This window comes from Xenopus laevis, chromosome 8L (genome assembly GCF_017654675.1).
Source record: "Xenopus laevis strain J_2021 chromosome 8L, Xenopus_laevis_v10.1, whole genome shotgun sequence".
In the NCBI taxonomy this organism is placed as follows: Eukaryota; Metazoa; Chordata; class Amphibia; order Anura; family Pipidae; genus Xenopus; species Xenopus laevis.
This window is the reverse complement of record NC_054385.1, coordinates 645567-661422: the sequence shown is the minus strand read 5'-3', so window position 1 is coordinate 661422 and position 15856 is coordinate 645567. Positions and strand designations below refer to the sequence as shown.

General features: G+C 42.1%; 2 protein-coding genes across 3 annotated transcripts in view; both read left to right on the top strand.

Moving 5' to 3' along the window:
* The first annotated feature begins 1848 nt into the window (after positions 1 to 1848).
* On the top strand, positions 1849 to 6650 carry LOC108698089. Of its 2 annotated transcripts, none has more exons than XM_018229314.2 (2): positions 1849 to 2352; positions 5336 to 6650. In XM_018229314.2, the coding sequence occupies exon 2, from the start codon at positions 5449 to 5451 to the stop codon at positions 6313 to 6315; it is 867 nt and encodes a 288-aa protein (XP_018084803.1). In that variant the 5' UTR covers positions 1849 to 2352; positions 5336 to 5448; the 3' UTR covers positions 6316 to 6650. The 2 variants fall into 2 exon arrangements, with proteins under 2 accessions (XP_018084803.1, XP_041428162.1); XM_041572228.1 differs by having other exon boundaries at positions 2342 to 2458.
* Positions 6383 to 15856, top strand: part of LOC108698836 (vacuolar fusion protein MON1 homolog B) — a 43424-nt gene continuing 33950 nt past the window's right edge. Inside the window, exons 1-4 of the mRNA XM_041572863.1 lie at positions 6383 to 6440; positions 7079 to 7133; positions 7247 to 7888; positions 8274 to 8421. Coding sequence (XP_041428797.1) covers positions 6383 to 6440; positions 7079 to 7133; positions 7247 to 7888; positions 8274 to 8421 — 903 coding nt within the window. The remainder of the gene's footprint in view (positions 6441 to 7078; positions 7134 to 7246; positions 7889 to 8273; positions 8422 to 15856) is intronic.

Below are 15856 nucleotides of genomic sequence, written 5' to 3'. Positions count from 1 at the left end.
CAATATTATTAATAGGGAATAAAGATAAATATATAGGAAGTTCAGTGATCCCAATGATATTAATAGGGAATAAAGATAAATATATAGGAAGGTCAGTGATCCCAATGTTATTAATAGGTAATAAAGATAAATATATAGGAAGGTCAGTGATCCCAATGTTATTAATAGGAAATAAAGATAAATATATAGGAAGGTCAGTGATCCCAATGTTATTAATAGGGAATAAAGATAAATATATAGGAAGGTCAGTGATCCCAATGTTATTAATAGGGAATAAAGATAAATATATAGGAAGGTCAGTGATCCCAATGTTATTAATAGGGAATAAAGAGAAATATATAGGAAGGTCAGTGATCCCAATGTTATTAATAGGGAATAAAGAGAAATATATAGGAAGGTCAGTGATCCCAATGTTATTAATAGGGAATAAAGAGAAATATATAGGAAGGTCAGTGATCCCAATGTTATTAATAGGGAATAAAGATAAATATATAGGAAGGTCAGTGATCCCAATGTTATTAATAGGGAATAAAGATAAATATATAGGAAGGTCAGTGATCCCAATGTTATTAATAGGGAATAAAGATAAATATATTAGGAAGGTCAGTGATCCCAATGTTATTAATAGGGAATAAAGATAAATATATAGGAAGGTCAGTGATCCCAATGTTATTAATAGGGAATAAAGATAATATATAGGAAGGTCAGTGAGTCCCAATGTTATTAATAGGGAATAAAGATAAATATATAGGAAGGTCAGTGATCCCAATGTTATTAATAGGGAATAAAGATAAATATATAGGAAGTTCAGTGATCCCAATGTTATTAATAGGGAATAAAGATAAATATATAGGAAGTTCAGTGATCCCAATGTTATTAATAGGGATAAAGATAAATATATAGGAAGGTCAGTGATCCCAATGTTATTAATAGGGAATAAAGATAAATATATAGGAAGGGTCAGTGATCCCAATGTTATTAATAGGGAATAAAGATAAATATATAGGAAGGTCAGTGATCCCATTAAAGGATAAAAAAGGAAACCAATGTTATTAATAGGGAATAAAGATAATATATAGGAAGGCCAGTGAATCCCAATGTTATTAATAGGGAAAAATAAAATAATAGGAAGGTCAGTGATCCCAATGTTATTAATAGGGTAATAAAGATAAATATACTAGGAAGGTCAGATGATCCCAATGTTATTAATAGGGAATTAATAAAAGATCAATTATACCTAGGAAGGTCCAGTGATCCCACATGTTATTAATAGGGGATAAGAGTAAATATATAGGAAGGTCAGTGATCCCAATGTTATTAATAGGGAATAAAGATAAATATATAGGAAGGTCAGTGATCCAATGTTATTAATAGGGAATAAAGATAAATATATAGGAAGGTCAGTGATCCAATGTTATTAATAGAGAATAAAGATAAATATATAGGAAGGTCAGTGATCCCAATGTATTAATAGGGATAAAGATAATATAGTAGGAAGGTCAGTGATCCAATGTTTATTAATAGAGAATAAAGAGAAATATATAGGAAGGTCAGTGATCCCAATGTTATTAATAGGGAATAAAGATAAATATATAGGAAGGTCAGTGATCCCAATGTTATTAATAGGGAATAAAGATAAATATATAGGAAGGTCAGTGATCCCAATGTTATTAATAGGGAATAAAGATAAATATATAGGAAGGCCAGTGATCCCAATGTTATTAATAGGGAATAATAAAGATAAATATATAGGAAGGTCAGTGATCCCAATGTTATTAATAGGGAATAAAGATAAATATATAGGAAGGTCAGTGATCCCAATGTTATTAATAGGGAATAAAGATAAATATATAGGAAGGTCAGTATTTATTATTTGAGCTGTTATGTACCCCATTAGTGTGAGTTTGGGGGACACTGGAGCACAAGGACAATGTTAGTTGAATGTGTAATAAGTGTGTGGCTATTATTATAGAGTCTTCTGCCTCAAAAGTCAAAGTAAGAGCCGTGTGGGGATGAAAGAGTTACAATACTCCGCTACCTGCAGTAAATATAAAGTAGGTAATAGGGAGGTTACAGGGACTCTAAGTAACATGACTTGTCACGCTGCTGCCCCTTTAAGGCCAACAATTACCCACAATCCTTTTCCAGATCAAACCAAGATGGCGACATCAGTGAATAAACTGAAGGAATAATGACGTAATGCTGATTGCCACGCCTCCCCTGTTCTTTCTCTCTTCCCCTATAGGAGCAGCTGACCCGCCGTTTACATTTCCGTGCTGTGTGATTGGCTGATTAAGATCACGCCTCCAGCTCAGCTCTGCGTCCTGGAAGTTAGGCTGCGCGGCCTCGTTGGTGAGTTTTGTGATTATGCGCGCGCCCATGAAAAAGCGGTTCTTCTTCCGATATGTGGGTCGTTTTATTTTACCCGGGACTGGAGCCTACTGGGCTACGTCATGAGGTGTGTCACGTGTGCAGAGCGGCCATTACACATCACTGGGCCCCTAGAAGAACATTTACCCCAAGCCCCGCCCCTACATGCGTCACACAGACATGAGCGGATCTAAAGGCAACTCCCCTCTCACACACTCACAATTGTGGGACTTACAAATAAGCGGTGGCGCCAGGGCCCCCCAGAAAAGTTGTTTTCTAAAAAAAAATAGGTGCTCAGGGCCCCCCTTACTTACAAGTACAAAAAATGTTGGGCCCGAGACTATTTTTATACAAAACCATTGGTGGGAGGAGCCTGTAGAGTATTAAAGTAATACATTGGGGGTGGGGGGATTAGTAAAAGAAAAAAAGACACATATTGGTGTCAGTAGTATTGAACTCACGGCTTCAGCAATGTCATGGGGGGCTCTTGTGATACGTCTAACTCTGTGTCTAACTAACTCTGTGTCTAACTAACTCTGTGTCTAACTAACTGTGTAACTAACTAACTCTGTGTCTAACTAACTGTGTAACTAACTCTGTGTGTAACTAATTCTGTGTGTAACTCTGTGTCTAACTCTTTGTGTAACTAACTCTGTGTGTAACTAACTCTGTGTGTAACTCTGTGTCTAACTAACTGTGTAACTAACTCTGTGTGTAACTGTGTAACTAACTCTTTGTGTAACTAACTCTGTGTGTAACTCTGTGTCTAACTAACTCTTTGTGTAACTAACTCTGTGTGTAACTCTGTGTAACTAACTATGTGTGTAACTCTGTGTAACTAACTATGTGTGTAACTAACTCTGTGTATGTAACTCTGTGTGTCACTAACTCTGTGTCTAACTATCTCTGTGTAACTAACTCTGTGTAACTAACTCTGTGTAACTAACTCTGTGTAACTAACTCTGTGTAACTAACTCTGTGTGTAACTAACTCTGTGTGTAACTAACTCTGTGTGTAACTCTGTGTGTAACTAACTCTGTGTGTAACTAACTCTGTGTGTAACTCTGCTTCAGTACACCTGTACCCCCCACGTCTGGACTCACAGTCAAAATAGGCCCCAATAAATACTGACTGTCTATAGAAACATTCAGCAGCCCCTCACATTGTCACTCCTGCTTGTCCTGTATGTCTGTCTGTCACATACTGACACTCTTAATAACTGCCACATCTGCAACCACTCAGCTGTCACCCCAAACATACAACATGACTGGGGTCCTTTACATGACTGGGGTCAGACTATACATACAAGATCTGGGGTCCCTTTACACGACTGGGGTCAGACTATACATACAAGATCTGGGGTCCCTTTACATGACTGGGGTCAGACTATACATACAACATCTGGGGTCCCTTTACATGATGGGCTCAGACTATACATACAAGATCTGGGGTCCTTTACATGACTGGGGTCAGACTATACATACAAGATCTGGGGTCCTTTACATGACTGGGGTCAGACTATACATACAACATCTGGGGTCCTTTACATGACTGGGGTCAGACTATACATACAAGATCTGGGGTCCCTTTACATGACTGAGGTCAGACTATACATACAAGATCTGGGGTCCTTTACATGACTGGGGTCAGACTATACATACAAGATCTGGGGTCCTTTTACATGACTGGGGTCAGACTATACATACAAGATCTGGGGTCCCTTTACATGATGGGCTCAGACTATACATACAAGATCTGGGGTCCTTTACATGACTGGGGTCAGACTATACATACAAGATCTGGGGTCCCTTTACATGACTGGGGTCAGACTATACATACAACATCTGGGGTCCTTTACATGACTGGGGTCAGACTATACATACAAGATCTGGGGTCCCTTTACATGATTGGGGTCAGTTCTGTTATTGATCGGCATGTGTTCTGTTATTGATCACTTTGTTTTCTGTTATTGATCACTGTTTGTTCTGTTATTGATCGCATGTGTTCTGTTATTGATTGCGTGTTCTGTTATTGATCGCGTGTGGTCTGTTATTGATCGCGTGTGGTCTGTTATTGATCGCGTGTGTTCAGTTATTGATTGCGTGTTCTGTTATTGATTGCGTGTTCTGGTATTGATCGTGTGTGTTCTGTTATCGATTGCGTGTTCTGTTATCGATTGCGTGTTCTGTTATTGATTGCGTGTTCTGTTATTGATTGCGTGTTCTGGTATTGATCGCGTGTGTTCTGTTATTGATTGCGTGTTCTGTTATTGATTGTGTGTTCTGTTATTGATTGTGTGTTCTGTTATTGATCGCATGTGTTCTGTTATTGATCGCGTGTGTTCTGTTATTGATTGCGTGTGTTCTGTTATTGATCACTGTTTGTTCTGTTATTGATCGCATGTGTTCTGTTATTGATTGCGTGTTCTGTTATTGATTGCGTGTTCTGGTATTGATTGTGTGTTCTGGTATCGATTGCGTGTTCTGTTATCGATTGCGTGTTCTGTTATTGATTGCGTGTTCCGGTATTGATTGCGTGTTCTGGTATTGATCGCGTGTGTTCTGTTATTGATTGCGTGTTCTGTTATTGATTGTGTGCTCTGTTATTGATCGCGTGTGTTCTGTTATTGATCGCATGTGTTCTGTTATTGATCACTGTTTGTTCTGTTATTGATCGCATGTGTTCTGTTATTGATCGCATGTGTTCTGTTATTGATTGCGTGTGGTCTGTTATTGTTTGCGTTTGTTCTGTTATTGCCCCCTCCATGCACAGGTAGGGCCAATTCCGCTCCCAGTGAGTGTTACCAGGAAACAATTGTGAGAAGGGGGAGGCTAATGGAGCAGATTTGTGCTGATACTGATGCCATTGGGCTACTGGCTAAGCGTGTTACCAACACTGATCTGTACTGGGCGGCAAGCCAGGCCTCACTGGGCATCTTACATTTGTCTCTGTCCTTTCTCTGCAGATAATACAGAGGAGCAGGTGATACCCCAGGAATGCTCCTCATAGGAGGGACACCCCCACCCAACAGACACACTACCGGGTCAACTTACTGAAGTTTCTCCCCAAGGAACCTCAATGGAGACTTTGTGCACTGACCTCCAGCCATTCAGTGTGGCAATTCATGATGGTGGGGACTTAGAGCCAAGCACTCTGAGGCCCACTGTTAGAGAGGAACTGGAGCAATACACGCTGGGACCTGCTAGTAGTATGGTGTTGGAGCCCGGTACTCTGGGACCCAGTGTTTGTGCCAAGTTGGAATCAACTACTCTGGGGCCCACTGTTAGTGCAGACTTAGAGCCAAGTACTTTGGGACCTGCTGTTAGTACAGAGTTATTATCAAGCATGTTAGGGCCCAGTCTTTCTGTGGAACTGGAGCCGAGAAGTCTGGGGCCCACTGAGCGAAGCACTCTGGGACCTGCTAGTAGTAAGGTGTTAGAGCCCAGTACTCTGGGAACTACTAGTAGTAAGGTGTTAGAGCCCAGTACTCTGGGAACTACTAGTAGTAAGGTGTTAGAGCCCAGTACTCTGGCAGCCAATATCAGTTCAACGCTAGAGCCGAGTACTCTTTGGCCTGTTGTTGATACAGAGTTGGAGACAACTATTTTGGGGCACACAGTTACTCTCTGCAAGCAGCCTGTAGAAGAGGGGAATGGTGAGGACATAGAGCAATGCATTGTGGGGGAGAGCCTTATGGAGGAATGTGAGAATTTAGGTTTTGCACATGGGACAGAGGAGGATTCAGAGCAGGGCCCTGTGCCTTGTGAGGACAGCACTAGGGAACTGACTGATTCAGCCTACACAGAGGACACTTTGGAAGACTCTGGAGACTTTCCCAGCCTCCTGCCAGTGGTTGGAGGAGGTGCTTCTGATGTATCCCCGCCCACCAGTCCCATTCATCGAGACGAGGCACACCAGGAGAACACACGTCTTTGTACTGAGTGAGGTCGGGAAGCCCATTTACTCTCGCTATGGCAACGAGGAGGCCTTGTCCTCCATCATAGGGGTCGTGATGGCTTTCGTCAGCTTTGTACACAGTGGGGATAATTGTATCTGCTCCATCGTCTCAGGTACCTTCCTGCACTTCTTCTGCTCCTGGTGCACCTAACCTAGGCAGTTCTTATGCTCCCTGCACCTTTCTTTTCTACATCCCTATACATGCTGAAATGTCTACAGCCCAGAACATTCCTTCTCTGTATATTTGTATTTATACATATGGGAGGAGGGAGGTGCCATATTGATTCCCTTAGACAGTACAGTAGGAGGGTATAGCTTATTGTGTGCCCAGAACATTCCTTCTCTGTATATTTGTATTTATACATATGGGAGGAGGAGGTGCCATATTGATTCCCTTAGACAGTACAGTATGAGGGTATAGCTTATTGTGTGCCCAGAACATTCCTTCTCTGTATATTTGTATTTATACATATGGAAGGAGGTGCCATATTGATTCCCTTAGACAGTACAGTATGAGGGTATAGCTTATTGTGTGCCCAGAACATTCCTTCTCTGTATATTTGTATTTATACATATGGGAGGAGGAGGTTCCATATTGATTCCCTTAGACAGTACAGTATTAGGGTATAGCTTATTGTGTGCCCAGAACATTCCTTCTCTGTATATTTGTATTTAAACATATGGGAGGAGGGAGGTGCCATATTGATTCTCTTATACCTTAAGTATTTCCTCATGTGGGTTGGTTGCTGAGCCCCATCAGAGCAGTTGAGGTTGAAATGTGATTCATCAAGTGAAGCTTTTGTTATGTAATTCCCAAACCATAAAGTGAATGGTGACAGGAAGACTCTGCATCATGTGATCATACATGTAACATTATGTGGACTTTGAATGAAGAGCTGGTTTGAGGGGGGGGTTAAAGAATCAGTAAGGATAACGACCTGCGCTGGCTACTGACCGGTTCTGAAAAGATCCTGGACAGCCTGCTGGACATGATGGAGATGGACCTGGGGGTTCTGTTTGGGGCAGTGCGTTGTGTGGTTATTCCCACCACCTTGAGGGACTCGCTCAGTTCCATTCTGACCAAGGCCATCACACCCAACCTGGTGTTCTCCATCTTGGTGGCCCAGCAGCAGCTAGTGACCATGGTGCAGGAGAAAGCCGTCATTGAGGATTGCCGCCTAGATCCTGCTGACCTCCATCTCCTGCTCAACCTCATCGGGGCTTCTTCTGCATTTCAGGCGGGGGAGATTTGGACACCCATCTGCCTTCCTCGTTTCAACCCTGATGGTTATTTTTATGCCTATATTTCCTACTTGGACCCACAATGCACTGTGTGCTTGGTGCTGCTCTCCACCGATAAGGAGTCCTTCTATGCTGTGTCTGGCTGCAAGAGGAAGATCCAAAGTGCTATGGAATACCAGGGATCCCTGCAAGCCCTGGCTGGGGCTATACGATACTGCTCCTATAGCGCCTCCCTGGTGGGAATCCTACAGCTACTGCACTTTGTTTATAAGCCCCTGGATGTATCGGAGACTTACCAGCAACTCCCTCAGTTCATCAGGTGGGTTCTCATTCCTGGGGCACCCCTCTTGTCTCCTCACTTTCCTTTTAGACATATTGCCACTTGTTCCAAGGCTAACCCGTAAATGCTGTCGTTTATAGCTTCTAGCCCTGTCCCAGTACATTTAGTGAGATCCCATGGGTCTGGGTGGAAGAGGTGTTACTATACCTGGCACGCTGATTTCAGTCCCACCCACATCCCATGATAATCCATGCCTGGCTTGTAGTACCCAGGATTACCCCATGATACAATATGCTGTTGGGAGGGGTGCCATATAGGTGTTATATTGGGTACTTGCATTGAATGAGCATATGAATGCCAGGAAGATGGTGCACAAAGATTTCCATGACCGCCGTGCGAGTAAATTGTCTCTGTGCTTTTGCAGCCCAGAAGCTGACAGTCCGTACAGCAACGAGCAGGAGAGACAGAGGTTATTTGATGTGTACCGCTACCTGTACTGTCACATGCACAACTCCTCCCGCCCCCTGCGCCTCATCTACCATGTGGCTGAGAAGGAGACCCTGCTGGCATGGGTAATTATCTCTTTGGTTACTTGGGGGGGCTGGACCAAGTATGTGTCATAGTGGGGTGTTGAGCAAGTTTCCAAGGAGCGTGAGTGTTTTGAAATCTGCATTCTGCATTCATACCCCCAGAAACTCCCCCCCTGATGGCAGCTTCCCTGGAGTGTAATGTATACCTGTGCCATAAAGCTGACACTTTTGTTAATGCTCCCCTTAAAGTTATTCTGGCTGTCTCTTTAACACTTGGCAGTGCCAGCACAGGCATCCTTGTCCATTGGTTAGCTTAACCCTTTAAATCTGAAAGTGCTATGCCTTTAAAGCTAGACTGGGGATCTGGACTTTTAGGGTGCTACCTTGGGTATCCTTGTACCCTGGGCAGAGTGCTAGCTGGGGCATCTGTGTACCTTGATTAGAGTGCTGACTTGGGTATACTTGTATTTTGATTAGAGTGCTAGAGGCTACATGTACCACAATTAGCGTGTTAGCAAGGCTATTGTACCCCTAGGATTAGAGTGCTAGCTAAGGTATTGTACCCAGAGGATTAGAATGCTATCTATGGTATAATACCCTGATGATTACAGTACTAGTTAAAGTATTGTACCCCTAGGATTAGAGTGCTAGCTAAGGTATTGTACCCTGAGGATTAGAGTACTAGCTAAGGTTTTGTACCTCGAGCATTAGAGTGCTAGCTATGGTATTGTACCCTGAGGATTAGAGTACTAGCTATGGTATTATACCCTGAGGATTACAGTGCTAGCTAAAGTATTGCACCCCAAGGATAAGAGTGCTAGCTATGGTATTGTACCCTGAGGATTAGAGTGCTAGCTATGGTATTGTACCCTGAGGATTAGAGTGCTAGCTATGGTATTGTACCCTGAGGATTAGAGTACTAGCTAAGGTTTTGTACCTCGAGCATTAGAGTGCTAGCTATGGTATTGTACCCTGAGGATTAGAGTACTAGCTATGGTATTATACCCTGAGGATTACAGTGCTAGCTAAAGTATTGCACCCCAAGGATAAGAGTGCTAGCTATGGTATTGTACCCTGAGGATTAGAGTGCTAGCTATGGTATTGTACCCTGAGGATTAGAGTGCTAGCTATGGTATTGTACCCTGAGGATTAGAGTACTAGCTAAGGTTTTGTACCTCGAGCATTAGAGTGCTAGCTATGGTATTGTACCCTGAGGATTAGAGTACTAGCTATGGTATTATACCCTGAGGATTACAGTGCTAGCTAAAGTATTGCACCCCAAGGATAAGAGTGCTAGCTATGGTATTGTACCCTGAGGATTAGAGTGCTAGCTATGGTATTGTACCCTGAGGATTAGAGTACTAGCTAAGGTTTTGTACCTCGAGCATTAGAGTGCTAGCTATGGTATTGTACCCTGAGGATTACAGTGCTAGCTAAAGTATTGCACCCCAAGGATAATAGTGCTAGCTATGGTATTGTACCCTGAGGATTAGAGTGCTAGCTATGGTATTGTACCCTGAGGATTAGAGTGCTAGCTATGGTATTGTACCCTGAGGATTAGAGTACTAGCTAAGGTTTTGTACCTCGAGCATTAGAGTGCTAGCTATGGTATTGTACCCTGAGGATTAGAGTACTAGCTATGGTATTATACCCTGAGGATTACAGTGCTAGCTAAAGTATTGCACCCCAAGGATAAGAGTGCTAGCTATGGTATTGTACCCTGAGGATTAGAGTGCTAGCTATGGTATTGTACCCTGAGGATTAGAGTGCTAGCTATGGTATTGTACCCTGAGGATTAGAGTACTAGCTAAGGTTTTGTACCTCGAGCATTAGAGTGCTAGCTATGGTATTGTACCCTGAGGATTAGAGTACTAGCTATGGTATTATACCCTGAGGATTACAGTGCTAGCTAAAGTATTGCACCCCAAGGATAAGAGTGCTAGCTATGGTATTGTACCCTGAGGATTAGAGTGCTAGCTATGGTATTGTACCCTGAGGATTAGAGTGCTAGCTATGGTATTGTACCCTGAGGATTAGAGTACTAGCTAAGGTTTTGTACCTCGAGCATTAGAGTGCTAGCTATGGTATTGTACCCTGAGGATTAGAGTACTAGCTATGGTATTATACCCTGAGGATTACAGTGCTAGCTAAAGTATTGCACCCCAAGGATAAGAGTGCTAGCTATGGTATTGTACCCTGAGGATTAGAGTGCTAGCTATGGTATTGTACCCTGAGGATTAGAGTGCTAGCTATGGTATTGTACCCTGAGGATTAGAGTACTAGCTAAGGTTTTGTACCTCGAGCATTAGAGTGCTAGCTATGGTATTGTACCCTGAGGATTAGAGTACTAGCTATGGTATTATACCCTGAGGATTACAGTGCTAGCTAAAGTATTGCACCCCAAGGATAAGAGTGCTAGCTATGGTATTGTACCCTGAGGATTAGAGTGCTAGCTATGGTATTGTACCCTGAGGATTAGAGTACTAGCTAAGGTTTTGTACCTCGAGCATTACAGTGCTAGCTATGGTATTGTACCCTGAGGATTAGAGTACTAGCTATGGTATTATACCCTGAGGATTAGAGTCCTAGTTGGGGTATTGTACCCCTAGGATTAGAGTACTAGCTAAAGTATTCTACCCTGAGGATTAGAGTGCTAGTTAGGGTATTGTACCCTGAGGATTAGAGTGCTAGTTAGGGTATTGTACCCTGAGGATTAGAGTGCTAGTTAGGGTATTGTACCTTGAGGATTAGAGTGCTAGTTAGGGTATTGTGTAATCACGTTGCCGCTCTATTCTGTGTCTCTAGGTGACAGGCAAGTTTAAACTATACACAGCATTTAGCTTGTTTGTGACAAAGGTGGGGGCTATTAATGTAATAACAAAACTTCTGTGCTGGATTAAGTAGGAGGAGGACTGTCTTTTTATCCGCGACCCCCAAAGTATTCCACCACCCCTGTCCCTGGAAAGGGAGAAAAGGCCAGCAGGACAGACAGAAATGATCCTTCATAGAATGGATTTTTACAGGCCTTTAACATGAAATGACCCCGAGAGCGTGGAATTCCTTTGCTCACAATGTAGGTCCATACATTTCTCTGAACACCCTGGTTGTCATGTGCTCTGCTTCCCTCCCATGTTCCCACCAGTCTCCACCCACTCAACAGCAGGCCCGCCCCTTTGTCAGACATTATCCCCCTCACACCACGTGATCTCCCCACTCTGCAGAATGTTCCAATTCCTTCTGGGGGAGAGCAGACATTGGTGGGCCAGTCATAACATGAGGTCTTCTCTCTCCATTTCAATCATTAAGTCAAAGAGTCGACGTACCGCCGCCTCACTCACCCAAACCTGCACAAGAAGAGCTGAAATTAGCATCTGTCTGTGGTGGGAAGGCTGCATTTTGCTCCAGATGTTGTCAAACTACAACTAGCAGCATTTTTTCCCAAAGACAGCCTAAGGCTTTGTCTGGAATGCTGGTAGCTGTAGTTCACCAGCAGCAGGAGGGCTCCTATAGGGCTACAGTGGATATAGTTACCATAAATGTTTTTAACACCATCTCAGCTGGATTGTGACTTTGCTGCGTCCAGAGATCCAAGTAGGTTCGCGGACTGTCCAACTTGCTTGTCAACATCCTCCATTCGTTTCCCTGGCCAGGACAGAGAAAGTGGGCAAAGGGGAACAGCCCCAGCTAATGGAATTGCCCCACAGTGGCTTCATAATATCTGTGGGCAAACAATAGGGTCTACCCTCAAACTGTACTGAAGGAAAGTATAGCAGCTGCCATTCATATGTTTAACTACAAATATACAGAGAAGGAAACTGTACAACAACATGACAGCTCCCACTGGGAACACAAAATAGGGCAATTTCAAGTCTGAAATGCTTACCCTACACTTAAAGGGGTTGTTCACCTTTGTAACAAAATGACAAATCTAACAGTTCACATGAATAGAACAAACTTTTCCATAGAAATAGTTAACAGAAAAAGTACAGTTCAAGAGATATTCACCCCAGAAGTGTCCCTGTACTAATCCTTCAGTTCCACACAGACCCTGTGCTGGGAGGGGGTCACTGACCCCCAAAAACACTACAGTGTTCACTTCCTCTTCCTTATATGACATCACACATTGTACTGGCAGCTAACTTAACTCCTATTGGCTATGTCTGCTGTCAATCTGCCACTGCTTCCTGTGCTGGGGAATTTGAGCAGTATTCAGGTACTGAAGAGAAACTGTTACACGTTTGTGAGAGGGAGGGGGAGTGTGGGCTGTGTACTGCAGAGACTTCAACTGTGCAGATGGGGGGATCAAGGTGCTTGGGACCTGGAGTTTTATGGATAATGGATCTTTCCATAATTTGGATCTTCATACCTTAAGTCTACTAGAAAATCATGTAAACATTAAATAAACCCAATAGGCTGGTTTTGCTTCCAATAAGGATTAATTATATCTTAGTTGGGATCAAGTACAAGGTACAGGTATGGCATCTGTTATACAGAATGCTTGCGACCTGGGGTCTTTCGGATAGCAGATCTTTCTGTAATTTGGATCTTAGTACTAGCAAATGGTGTAAACACTAAATAAAGCCAATAGGCTGGTTTTGCTTCCAATAAGGATTAATTATATCTTAGTTGGGATCAAGAACAATCGACTGTTTTATTATTACACAGGAAAAAGAAATTTTAAAAAATTTTAATTATTGGATTATAATGGCTACTATGGGAGATGACACTTGTACTTTCCAGAAATATATTATTATTTTTTGAGAGCACACAAAATGTTCAAAAAACGTACCTGCCCTCATCACTGCTCTGCCTGTCACTTAGGGCTGCCACCTCACCCTTTTAAAACCAAACACATATGAAATCCACAGCCTGCATGGCTAATTAGCAACTCATTTAGATGCATGATACATGGCTGCACAGAAATCAGTTCAGTCTGCAGCATCTAAATGAGTTGATAATTAGCCATGCAGCCTGTGGATTTCTTATGTGTTTGGTTTTAAAAGGGTGAGGTGGCAGCCCTACTGTCCCTGCTAGATGTGTAAGTTACATACGTTTCTAAGCAAGTCAGTGCTGGTTTTGTTGCAATTTTGTAAATAACTGACATTATGCCTAATGCCAAAGGTTTGCCAAACAATGTTGCTCCTTCCTTTTCTGCAGTATTTGTCTGCATGGCTGTGTGATTGTTTGTTACAAAGCAGGTTTGTTTATATGCTGCGTCTGTTAACCTCTGCCATTACAATTGAGTAATCAACCAATAATCATTCAAATTATGTGACTGGTTACAGTTCACAAGCACCCAATAAATTACTAGGAGGAGGGCAGTATCAACATCCAATAGGAAACAAGTAAGGGCAAAGCCTGGGCGTGATGATGTCATCATATAGGAAGTTCTTGGTGTGTCCGGTTCAAAATAGGCCACTCCCATCACTTCAGAAAACTGGTCAGAGAGACAGGAGAAGGGCTGAGTTAATAGGTATAGAAATTAGCTTTTACATTGGCATTTTTACTTTTTGTTATGGAAAATGGTTTTTCTAACACATTGAGAGCATTGTTAGTGGTTTCATAAGATTTGTACATTGAAGGTGAACAACCCCTTTAACTAACTTTACCTGAAAATGAAATTTGCAGTTCTACAGTGGATTCAAAAGATCTCAGTGGAGGAATAGCGACCAGCATTAGGGATAATATAAACTCCATCTGAATTGAAATTTCCTTCCTCCAGCTGTAAGGGCTGTAATGTAGCTCGTAGCCTGCAGTCAATGAGACCCCTCTTATTGTACTGCAACCTGAAATGGCTTGTGCCACCTGCCCAAACAGAAGCATCTTACCTGGGAGAAGGAGGAGCACTTGTACTTGGGTACCCAGAGTGCCACAGCAGCAGTGACAAGGGAAGCCGCCCCCCAAGCCTGAAGGTTTTGTGGAGACAGAAGAACCCGACAAGGAAAGTCCAGCCAGTCTCTCAGATTAGACATTTCCACAGGGGGGCTATGCAAAGGTGCTATCCGTATCTGCCTTCTAAGACGCTTCAAAGTTATACCATTTGGGCAAGGAAGCCGGGCCACTCAGTTCTTTGATCAGTTGATCAAAAAGAAAGTAGCCGGGAGCCTAAAGGTGGCCATAGACGCACAGATTAGACAAAACTAATTTCCATACGAAATTCAGTGTGTGTATGGTGGGAAAAGAGCCGACCGTTATCGGCAGAAGACTTGGATATAGGTCGGCTCAGGGATCGGGCTGGATGGAAAATTTAGATTGGGTGCCTTTGATGGCACCCAGACATAGGCCATTGTTAGTGCTGAATCATCAGCTATCGGTAGAATTGTATTGTTTCTATCAGTATATCTGAAAAAATGAAACGGCACAACTAGCCACTGTGCTATCCCAGCACCTGATAAAATCGTTTCATTCTGTGTAAATATATAGTTAAAACACATTAAACCAGTACTATACATTTATCATTTGCCAAAGTTCTTTGGCAGGAATCGAACTCAAAACCTTTGCGAAGGAAACAGCACATATAGCCTCTGCGCTATCCAATCACTTGATAAAATTTCGTCATTCTGTGTAAATATTTAGTTAAAACACATTAAGCCAGTACTATAAATCTATCATTTACCAAAGTTCTTTGGCAGGAATCAAACTCAAAACCTTTGTGAAGGAAACAGCACATATAGCCTCTGCGCTATCCGATCACTTGATAAAATTTTGTCATTCTGTGTAAATATATAGTTAAAACACATTAAGCCAGTACTATAAATCTATCATTTACCCAAGTACTTTGGCCTCTGCACTATCCCATCACTTGATAAAATCGTTTAATTCTGTGTAAATATTTCTTTAAAACACATTAAGCCAGTACTATAAATGTATCATTTACCAAAGTTCTTTGGCAGGAATCAAACTCAAAACCTTTGTGAAGGAAATGGCACACTTTGCCACTCCACTATCCCAGTACTTTATGAAATCTGTTCATTCTGTGTAAATATATAGTTAAAACACATTAAGCCAGTACTATTACATTTATAATTTACCCAAGTTCATTGGCCTCTGAGCTATCCCAGCACTTGATAAATTCTTGTCATTCTTTGTAAATATTTAGTTAAAACACATTAAGCCAGTAGTATAAATGTATCACTTACCAAAGTTCTTTGGCAGGAATCGAACTCAAAACCTTTGTGAAGGAAACGGCACCTCTAGCCTCTGCGCCATCCGAGCACTTGATAAATTCTTGTCATTCTTTGTAAATATTTAGTTAAAACACATTAAGCCAGTACTATAAATTTATCATTTACCAAAGTTCTTTGGCAGGAATTGACTCAAAACCCTTGTGAAGAAACCGGCACATCTAGCCTCTGCGCTATCCAAGCACTTGAAATATCTATTCATTCTGTGTAAATATTTAGTTAAAACACATTCAGCCAGTACTAGAAATGTATCTTTTACCAAAGTTCTTTGGCAGGAATCGAACTCAAAACCT

Coding starts and splice junctions, on each gene's coding strand:
- LOC108698089 (XM_018229314.2), top strand. CDS start 5,449: ATGGAGACTTTGTGCACTGACCTCCAGCCATTCAGTGTGGCAATTCAT.